The sequence below is a fragment of the Sylvia atricapilla genome, chromosome 19 (assembly GCF_009819655.1).
Source record: "Sylvia atricapilla isolate bSylAtr1 chromosome 19, bSylAtr1.pri, whole genome shotgun sequence".
NCBI classification, from domain to species: Eukaryota; Metazoa; Chordata; class Aves; order Passeriformes; family Sylviidae; genus Sylvia; species Sylvia atricapilla.
The window spans coordinates 5801406-5812109 of NC_089158.1; the positions used below are offsets into that span (position 1 = coordinate 5801406).

Below are 10704 nucleotides of genomic sequence, written 5' to 3' on the forward strand. Positions count from 1 at the left end.
GTCCTGCAGTCATTACAGAGACATTTACTCTTCCATGATTGCAATAAGTCCACTTTAATAATTTAACTGCTACAAACACTCATTGCACAGTCTGTTGCACTTAACTCGTGCATGGTTGATGATGATGTTTGACACTCTTATCCAGGCTGAAATCGACACTGATGCAAGAATTACCTCTCCAGAATAGCTCATGTTACCCCACCAGCTCACTGGGTGGGAGGTTGTGGTGGTCACCAGCAGTAGGAGCAGCCAAGGGAGTGGGGTTGGTGCCCATCCTCCCCTGCCACTGTGTACACTTGTCAAAGGCCAGAAGGTTTTGCTCTGCAGCCTGGACGATGCTGCCAGGCCCTGAGAAAAGTGCCAGCAATAATTTGGAAGGTTTCATCATAGTCAGGCTACTGGTGAAAGCCTGTTTCATGGGGGAAAACCTTGTGTGTTGCTGGATGCATCCCAGAACTGATTAGCAAAGGTTTTACATGTAAGAAATGTCAAATACTGTCAGTGCACACAAAATCTCCTTTCTTGAAATCATTTTACAGTGACTGAAAATGTCCCCCAGGCCCTGGGCCTGGAAAAAGTTAACCATTAGTCTGAGAGAAAATGTTGAAAGCACTGAAGTAAGAACATATCAAGGTTTGTAGACAAGTGAGGAAGAACAGTTGGGGCAGATGAGGACCAAGAAGAGCCTGGTTCTCTCTCAGTGTATTCAGGAGCTGGTTTTCTCCTGTTTCCATTTTTGCAATATGTCATTTGCAGCCTTCAGTGTAGCTTCCTCCTAAAAAATACCATGGGTTTGGTCAGTGGCTCCCAGCCAAATCCTATTCCCCCTCACAACAGCCATTGTTATACAAACAGGTCCTGTTCTCATTCTGGAGCATTGCTGGTTCAGTGTGAGACAGGCATAGTCACTGAGCAGCTAAAGGGGCACCTAGAGTCCCTTCCTTGGCCAAGAAATGTAGGATGCTCATGGGACAAAGTTTAGCACAGCCCTGGCACATCTGCTGCCCCCACCTCAGCTCATGTGTCTGCACGAGTGGTTGCTCCAGCTGGGATGCCATGGTGGGGCTCCAATGCCCAAGGCATCCTGCATTTCTTCTGGTCATTTCTCTCATTAAACCAGCCCTGACTATTATTCCAGCCCTGCCTTCCTTAGTGCTGTCAGGTGTCTCACCTTTGCAAAGCAGAACCGGATGAAGTTGGTGTAGTTGTTCTTGTGGGCCTCACTGTAGAAAGCGGAGAGTGGGATGGCAGCAAGCCCCTGGGAAGAGGGAGCACGTGGAGCTGAGGTTCTTGCCCTGGGGCTGGCCTGCAGCCTGCTGTGCCCCAGTGTGGGTGAACTCCAGGCCCCCAGCCAAGAGCTTGGGTGGGCACAGCCAGCACAGTGGGCACAAACCCACCCAGGGCAAAGGCAGCAGAAAGGGCCAGACCCATTTACCTTGTTCTTGACCATCCACTTTGTAAATCTGTAGTCATAGGGCTCATCTGAGTCGGGGACATCAGGGACATCAGATTCTGCAGGAGAAGCACGGCAGGACAGAGGCTGGGGCAGCTGCCAGGAGCCTCAGCTGAGCCCCAAGCCCACATCCTTGCAGCTTGGATGGGGAGCATGCAGTCCATCCCTGCTTTGATGATGGTTTATGCAGGTTCCTGTCCCTGCCAGTAATACCACCTCCCACACCCAGCCCACCTCGGCAGGACTGCAGGTGACTCACTGAACTGGGAGATGTCTGCCACCAGGAAATAGGTGCCCTCGGGGATGATGGGTTTCATCCCCACACCATCCAGGCTCTGAACCAGCCAGTCTCTCTTTTGCTGCAGTTCCTTGGGCAGCTGGACAAAGTAGCTCTCTGGTTTTCCATAGAGCATGAGCTCCCTCTGGAAACCCTGAGCCACAGCCTCCTGTAAGGAGAGAAGAGACAGTGCCCAGTGGGAAGATGGTCAGGGCTTTCTGGGAACTGAAGTTCCTGCAATTCACAGGTGATTAGGGAGCTCTGCCTCCAACCCCTCTGAACTGCCCCTTAGATCTATAAATGCAAGAAAAGAAATATACCCCAGGCAGGCTGGACTCTCTCCTTTCTCCCAGACATGAGGCAACTGTAGAGAGAGAGGAAGGAGCCTCTCCAGTGCACCACAAATCACTTGTGTGTGCCTTTCAGGTCAGTTGTGGGGAAGAGGACCACCTCTTACCCCTGCTCTGAGGGCTTGGGAATTGCAGGGCCAGGTGCAGGGAGCTGCCTTACCTGGGCAATTGTGGCACAGTGGTACACTGAGTTCTGGTGCACGGTACGAAGGTGCTTCAGCAGCCTGTCAGGTCCCACAACCCAGCCCACCTGCAGCCAGGAGAGCAGGAGGAAGATGGTGAGTCTCTGGGTACCTGCTCAGGCTCCCCTTTCTTTGTCTGTGCTGGTTTCATTGTATTTTCTAGACAGAACTTTCATGAAACACCTCTGGTATTTTCAGACCCTGAGGCTCGAAGCCGAGCATGGCTGCAGTGTCCCCAGTGGTGAGCTATGGCAAACGGATGGGGAGGGGACACCATGAGGTGCCACATGGGATATTTACCTTCCATCCAGTGGCACTGAAGGTCTTGCCAGCACTCCCGATGATCACCGTGCGCTCCCACATCCCTTCCAAGCTGGCTGGCAATGAAAGGAGAGAAACCCCAATGGCAGAGCTCAGCATGCTCCTTTCTGGGCTGCATTAATGACACGTGGGAGCTCTCTGTCCACCACAATCCATGGTGATCTTTTTTGTTCACGGCACACCTTTCACCTGGATGAGCCTCAAAGCACATCTCAAGCAGGCACCCAGGTTTCTCAAGAGCATCACCTTTTAATTAAGCATTTTCACAGGCATGTACCCAGCCCCAGGGGCTCAAAGATGCCAAGCACCATCACCCTGCATCAAGGTGATGGCATGTTACTCCAGCTGGAAGAACAGGCTGAAATCGTGTTGAAATTGATTTCCTGAAACTAGAGAAGCTCAGGAAACTGGCTTCACAAAGCATGGGAAAAAAATCCATCTCATTGGAGCCAAGGGGCTTTTTGTTCTAGATCTCCCCTCTGACTGGTTTTGAAGTCAGAGCTTCCATTTAGGACCTGGTTTGGACGCTGAGACTGAAATGCAGCAAAATCCATCCAGTGGGTATTTTTATCATGCCTAGTACAGCTGTGCAGGCAGGCAACTCCTGAGATTTCCAGTGGGATTTCCCAGGATTTGCTGGTGCAATCCCCACTCCCTGCCCTGAGCAGCCCAGCCCCGTACCGATGCGGATGTGCTGCTTCCCGTCGTAGACCAGCCACTCGTACACCTCGTCGCTGATGCACAGCACGTCGTGCTTCACACACAGCTCTGCAATCAGCCCCAGCTCCCCGCGGCTGAACACCTGCAGCAGGCACGGCAGAGATGCAGCAGGAGCGTTTCAGAGGCCCTGCCTGCCTCTGCTTGTCCCTGAAGATGGTGTATCCTTCTGGCACCATCTCCCATGCTAGGGAGGACAGGAGCTGGCTGTAGTGGTCTAACAGTGCAAAACAATTCCTGGCACGAAAGACAAAGCTTAAAAATCCACCAGGAGACTGAGCACAGCATATGGAGCCCCCACAACACCCACTTCCTTTGTGTGCAAGGCAGGTTGAGTCACTGCTGCACTGCAATGTGGCTGCAGCACCCCAGCAGCTTCCAGGGTCCAGCATGGCCAGCAGTGTTACCTTGCCCAGAGGGTTGTTGGGTGAGTTCAGGACGATGGCTTTTGTCCGTTCACTGAATTTAGAAGCCAATTCAGCTGCGTCCAGCTGCCAGTCTGCACTAGACATCAATTTTCCATCTTTTGGAGGATTCTACAGAGAACACGGGGATCTTGGTTTGCTTTGCTACCTCTGCACTTTGTTTACCACTCACCTCTGTGCTGACTGCTGTGACTCTTCCCTTCTGCACCCACTCACCGGTCTCAGAGGGACAAACACGGGTGTCCCACCAGCCATTTTCACCATTGGCTCATAGCAGTCGAAGAAGGGTTCAATGATTATCACCTGGAAGAAAGGGACATGTCAGCATCCTCCTGGTCCTGCTCAGACCTTCCCTGAGGAGTGCAGAGAGCAATGGGAGGGACAGGATATTTTAATCCCTTAATTACTGTTATAGAGAACCTGCATTGCCTGTGGAACGTGTCAGAAAGGACACCACCACTCAGGACTAAAAGGATTATTTTGCTTTATGCAGAAATGAGGCAGTGCCCTGCAGCAGATAATTTCTTCCTTTGGAAGCTCAAGTACTGCAGAATGGGCATAAAACCAGTTTTGCTTTGGAAAAGGACAAAGAAAACCAGCCTGCAACAAGCCCTAGTCTTAGGTTACCTCATCACCTTCATCCACTAAAGCCTGGAAGCAGCAGAACAGGGCCTGGTACGCCCCCACAGTCACCATCACATTGGTCATAGGATCCAGGTCTCGTCCAAGCAGCTTCTCAAAAAACTGGGCTAGGACCTTCACCAGAGGCGGATGGCCCTGTGGGGTGAGAGGAGGGTCGGAATTGGGTTGCAGACGACTCCTAAACCAAGGATAAACCCTTGGAAGGGGACTGGGAAGCCAAGAGCCCTGTGAGACCTTCCAGCCCAGCTGCTTCAAACATCCCAGTAAAGCAGGGAGTTACTGAGAACAGTGGGCATGGGTCGAGGCTGGATGTGTGTTCTGCCTCATGTTTTTTCCTGTTTATTGCTGCCTGATGAGCTCTGAAGCAGCCAGGGCTGATGGAGAGTCAGAGGGTAGTGCTCAGGAGGGAGATCTGTCCACGCACAAAGGCACGAGTGTACTGGTGCAGCATGTGGTTCCCCCCGCCGAGGGCTCTCGACAATGCCTCTGTCAGAAAGTCTGGTGCAGGGAAGTCGGGGAAGCCCTGGCCCAGGTTCACCTTGGAGTAGGTAGCAGCCAGTTTTACAAACTCCACCCTGAAGAGAAAGGAAATAAAAGCACTTTCAGAGGGTCTGTGCAGTGTGCTGGCACCAGGTTTGCTCGCAGCATCCCTTTTGAAGGGAGTGGGGTTGGTGTCCCTCCTGCAGAGCCATCCTGCTGCTCTCCTGTTGTAATTAAACCTAATGTAATTAAGCATGATGAACTACTGCACTGGGGGGATGGTTTTAATTTATTCTCTCAGGATACAACTCCTGTGGTCAGTGTGTGGTCACAGCTGAAAGCCTGTGGTGTTTCTGATCACACTGGGCTGAGCAGGAGGGGACTTGGAGGTTTTCAAGCTCATACCAGCTCTGCAAAATTTAGCAACTAGACACTGTAAAGGCCTCTGCAGAGGGCAAAGTGGGCTGAACTCGCTGCTCACCTCAAGCCAAATAAGAGCCAGCTCACTGGCAGTTTGTAGCTTGAACCAAGGCACAGCAGGCCTTTGGGGAAAGACCCTTTAAATAGCTTCTTCCAGCATGCAACTTTCCCAATGCCACCATGTTCCTGGCAGGATGGGAATGGCATTTGCAGCAGCCCTTCCCCTGACTCTCTGCTTGTGGTACCCCAGGCTGAGCTTGGAGCAGGTGCCAGGCTGCAGCCAGTGTGCAGCAAACACTTGGCTCAGATTTGGGTGCCACTGGGATCATTTGGGTGGATGGGTCAGAGGGAGGGCAATGCTTCTGCCTGCCCAGAGGTGCAAAACACCTGACACATCATAAAGTGAGAGCTGCAGGTACACAACTGACTCACAGTAATGTCTTCTGGGACAAACTTGCTCTGATGTGCTTCCTGAACACATGCAAAGCAGTTGAGGGAAACTTCTGCTCTGTGCTGTGTGGCTGCTGTGGTTTCAGTCTTGTTTTAGGATGCCTAAAACCACATCTACCACCTGGGTAAACCAGATATTCTTTTAACTCACCAAATATTTTTATCTATTCCCTCCAGCCTCCGAGCTTGCACTGGCCTTGACATTTTTGCCTGCAGAGAGTGAGAAAGAAAGTGAGTTTGAAGCTTTTAAATGAGGCCACAAAGGGGCTGTGGCCTCCCCAGGGAAGTTTTTCCCAACAGGTTTGACCTTTGGTATTGCTTCATGGGCTGCTCCTGACTGACCTTGGAGCAGTAATACTGCAGTGGTTTCTGCTTTCACTTACAAGTTTCAACATGAATTGGGAAAACAGATTAACAGGAATCTTTTGTACACTCACTGGGGAGCTGGCAATTACTTAATTGCCTGTTGAGATTAGTCATAGGGTCAAGCTCAGCCAGGCCAAGGACCTCAGACTTCAGGCTTTTACCTTCCACAACTTCTCTATCTTCATTGGAAGGACCTCCTTACTCTACAAGTCATGAAATACCTCATTTTCCTAGAAGAACAAACTATTTTATTTCAAACTATTTATCTGCTGCTCTATGAAGTAGCTGAAGTAGATACTCTTCTGTCTTGATCAAGTGCTTGGTGAGGGGACTTGCTCTAGATCGGATAAAATGTGCAGAATTTTCTGTTTAAAGTTCATGTCAAACCCAAGCAATAACTAGGTACAGGCAAGAGAGAGCACAGCACAGAGGTCAGTGTGGTGTAGAGAGACACTGAGGCACCATGCTGCGACTGGTTTGTAATTTCCATGTACATCATAGCTCAGGGGAGTGGGAAGAAAGACAGCAGGAAACACTGAAAGCAAAACCTTCCTTCCAGTTGGATAAGCACAGTGGGAGAAAGTTAGATGTGCTTTATGGGGAATTCATCACGAGGATGATGAAAAGCAGCAGAGACAGAATTTAATAACTCAGCAGTGCAGAGAAAAGGTACCCAGAGAAGGAAGAGGCTGGAAACTGGAGACAAATGATGCTCAGTGCACCAGAAAGAGCCAGCGTGGGGGCATGAGGAGGGCAGCCCTGAAGCAATGGTTCAAGAAAATCATTGTTGCCACAGCAAATAAAATACATTTGAACTGGAACAAGGAAGGCATGTAAAGCAGCTGAGGTGAGATGCAGAGCTGGTGCTCTGTGCTCTGCCGTGCCAGGATGCTGTGGGGGATACAGCCTCCTCCCAACACTCAGCTGCAGCAGGACTTACCTGCTCCCCTCTGCTGTTCCCACAGTACTGCACCAGAAATTGCGTAGTGCCCCAAGGATATTTTGCACTGAGGTCCTTAGATTTTTATACAGCTTCAGCCCTTACCGGAGATCTTTGCAAACACCCTGCCAAGGAGCCCTGTGTTTCAGAGGGCACCAGGTGGACTCTGCTCCACCCTGCCAGGCAGGCAGCCAATGATAAACAGAAGTCACTGGCTCCAGGGCAGCTCCTCTCCCTCTCCCTCTCCCTCTCCCTCTCCCTCTCCCTCTCCCTCTCCCTCTCCCTCTCCCTCTCCCTCTCCCTCTCCCTCTCCCTCTCCCTCTCCCTCTCCTCTCCTCCCTCATGGCGGTTACAGTCACAAGACCCTATGCCTGAGCTGATTTGGGTGGGAGCAGAAGGATTTATGGCTTGGGAAGTAAAAGATAGCTGGAGGTAAAATATTAACAGCTCCAGTGCTGTTCTTGCAAGGTGGGGCTGCTGCAGGCCACAGGTCTGAGAATTTAACAGATGACCAGGTGTGATGGGCATCATGGGAAGAAGGTGCCTTAAGCCTTGAAATTGCCAATTCTGAGGAAAGGCCTTGTCTGCTTCAGGAACAGAAATAATAAATACTTTTTTTTTCTGATGTCCCCTCCATCCCATCCTATCCCCAGCCTGTATGTGATGCTGCCACGGAGAGCAACACAGGCTCAGGACCACGCAGCCCTCAAATCTGTTTCAGCCTGTTCTGGTCCTCAGACAGAAGGTGCACTTTAACTGGCAGCCACACAGGACAGCTGAGTGCCAATGCAGAAGACTTGGCATCCATGATCTTCCACCACTGACTCTCTGCTGGGTAACTGCCTTGCCCTGCATGTTGGGATCTGAGTGGGATGCTGGTATTTTCCAAGTACTTTGCAAGCCAAGAGACTCTAGTAGAGACCATCAGACAAAGCAACTCCAGAAACAAGGAGCCTTCTCCTCTATGAAGGAGGATCTTAGGAGGATCCTTTAAACACACTCCCTGGAAATAAGCAGGTACAGAGGAAGTTGCACCAAAGTGACTTTCCTGACGTGCTCTGTCTGCTCTTGCTGCCAAGGTGAGCTGCCCTGAGCAGGATGCCAGCCAGAAGCAGTCCCACTGAGCATTCCATACCTCTCTGGAGCACGAGCTACGTCCAGCACCGCTGTTCCTCTCCAGCAAGAAGTGACACAGGGACGGTCCCGCTCTCCTGAGCATGCCACGGCTCCTGCTGTCTCAGTCCTACAGGCACAGACCTGCAATTCCCCGAAGGCAAAGGAGAGGGCTGAGACAACTGCTCCACACGGTTAAAGAAAACGTGTACCTGGGGTGGGGCAGGCCCAGACACAAAGCAGAGGTTGTTCTGCCACAGAGAGGAACAGGCAAAATGAGCTGCTTTGTGTCATCACTGCAATGTCCAACAGTGTTGGGGCTGTACTTTGTGCCCATGACACACAAATTAGGGATCACAAGGGCAAACTTGACTTCTGCCTCCTCTCTCCCAATCCAGATGTCCCCCACTTTCATCTGCCCAGATGGGAGCGATATGGAGACCAGTGAGAGGGCATCCTCTGGGAATTTGGAACTCAGCATCAGCTCCCCACCCAGTGTCACTGAGCCCAGGTAACTCTTGCCTCTGCCCTTCCTCCCGTGCAGCACCTTCACCTTCTTGGCTCATACAGAGAATCTCTGTCCTCTCAGCTGCTGCAGTTCTGGTTTAAGACACTAGTTTTGTTCCAATTAACTAATTTATTCCAATTAATTAAAGGATGTCACTTTCTGTCTCTAAAGCAATTTTGGTGATTATTTTTCCTTCAAGGCCCCAAACAAATTAATTTCTGTGTCTAAAATGCAGACTGTTCTTTCACTTCAGGTTCCTTCAACTATTCTACAGCATTACTCAAACATGCAGTATTTTAACTAAAATAAGTGAATGTTTTCTTAGGTACTTGAGATAAAAGCAATGAGGATGGAGGATGCATGCACCTTTATTATGACCAGCCATTAATTAATTTATCCATCTGCCAAAAAATTAAATAAAACATGTTTGAATCTGACCAGCTCACAGCTGAGCTCTCAATACTCATAAGGGCACTTTCCATCCTTACATGTGGGATTCCAGTCCCCAGTGTATGCATATTTTGTTATTTCTAAAAAAAGTGCATAGCAGCTGCCCTCTGAGACAAGTGGGGTTTCACATCTGTTGGCCAGGTGCGAAAAAATAGCACAATTTATGGAAAAACGGGAAGCCAGAACATCATACTGCTCGTGATTATGAAATCTCCACCTTTTGCTTGCATGACACCGAGATGTGGGGGCACACTGCTTTGGGCTGCAAAGCAAAGGAGTCCTGGAATGAGGAGACCAATCATGCAGGGGACAATTCAAAACGCGGCTGTAAAAAAGGCTTTATCAGATCGCAGCAAACTACAGAGCTGTGTGAGAGCTGCACACAGGGTTGGGGGCAGCAGCAGGAAGCATCCGAGCGGGACACATCACACTCTGGAAGGGTGCACTAGAGTGAGCAGAGGATTTTGGAGGTGACAGCCACAAGGTCACCTCGGCGACTGGCCACTCACTACTTCCAGCCCGCGGGTCGCAGCCTTCCCCTCCATCCCGGTGCTGCTCCATCCCTCCCTGGGCAGCTCGGGGGTGCACCCGGGGGGCTTTGGGGCCACGGCTGTCCCTGGATGTGCCCCAGGACGAGTGCAGGACCAGGGCGGCTGCAGGGCGAGAGCAGCAGCAGGAGCTGACACTGGGGACAAAGCAGCTGCCAGAGGGACAGCGGGGACAAAACCAACTTACATCGAGCTGCGCCGCGCTGCTTTACGCTGTAAAAGCTGTCACAGCCGCGCAGGCTGCCTGGGAACACATCCTGCCTTCTCCTCCGCCCGAAAGGCTTCATCTGCGGCTGGGACTTCCTGGGAGGAGTCGCAGAGGCCGCAGGAAGGCAGGGCTGGAGCTACAACCCTGGTGGGGAAAAGGCTCTGTGCACTCATAGGGGTTTTGGGGAAATATCTCAGCTTGTTGTTCAGGTGGAAGCTCACGCTGTCATAACCATAGTGTAATATTTTTTTGTGATTTGGTTGTGTTATAAATGGCAATTAATATTGGCTTTCGCATTTGTGTATCAGCTTTTGCATGTTGTTATTCGCCACCAGTATTTTGATATGGTACAATTTATAATTCCTTTTAGCTGCTTGGTACTGTAATATCATATCATATCATATAATAGCATATCATATCATATCATACAATATCATATCATATCATAATATTGTATTACTACAATAATACCTATCAGGTTTTTTATGCACCATATAGCCTATGTAAATGGTAGTGTAATAAATGGATACTATATCATAGGCCTTAGCAAAATATGAAAATAAAGACGATACAGTGTTAAAATGCTTTGATGTAGTTAACTCAGAAAATAGTCTAAAACAATTTTGTTGTTTCTCACATCTGCGAACTGGCCTGTCCAATGATAAGATAACAGTGACAAAAACCAAAGAACCAGAAAATAACTCCTCTTATCAGGGAGTGTGAAACAACAGGATAGAACCACAAGAAGAAATAAAATAAATTGACCTAATTTACATGATGTCATGCAGACAAATCAGAGGTTAAAACCGAACGAAAGAGTCCTTGGAACATCAAAACCTCACAAGAATGTTTGA

General features: G+C 49.9%; 1 protein-coding gene across 2 annotated transcripts; it reads right to left on the bottom strand.

The window, feature by feature from the left end:
- Positions 1-35: 35 nt before the first annotated feature.
- Positions 36-10201, bottom strand: KYAT1 (kynurenine aminotransferase 1). Of its 2 annotated transcripts, XM_066332699.1 has the most exons (14): positions 9830-10201; positions 8159-8280; positions 5869-5927; positions 4792-4942; positions 4353-4502; positions 3942-4028; positions 3708-3836; positions 3265-3385; positions 2563-2639; positions 2241-2330; positions 1713-1899; positions 1436-1512; positions 1172-1258; positions 36-775 (listed from the first exon to the last, which is right to left on the bottom strand). In XM_066332699.1, the coding sequence occupies exons 2-14, from the start codon at positions 8240-8242 to the stop codon at positions 707-709; spliced, it is 1368 nt and encodes a 455-aa protein (XP_066188796.1). In that variant the 5' UTR covers positions 8243-8280; positions 9830-10201; the 3' UTR covers positions 36-706. The 2 variants fall into 2 exon arrangements, with proteins under 2 accessions (XP_066188796.1, XP_066188797.1); XM_066332700.1 differs by lacking the exons at positions 8159-8280; positions 9830-10201 and adding an exon at positions 7024-7282.
- Between the last annotated feature and the right edge of the window lie 503 nt (positions 10202-10704).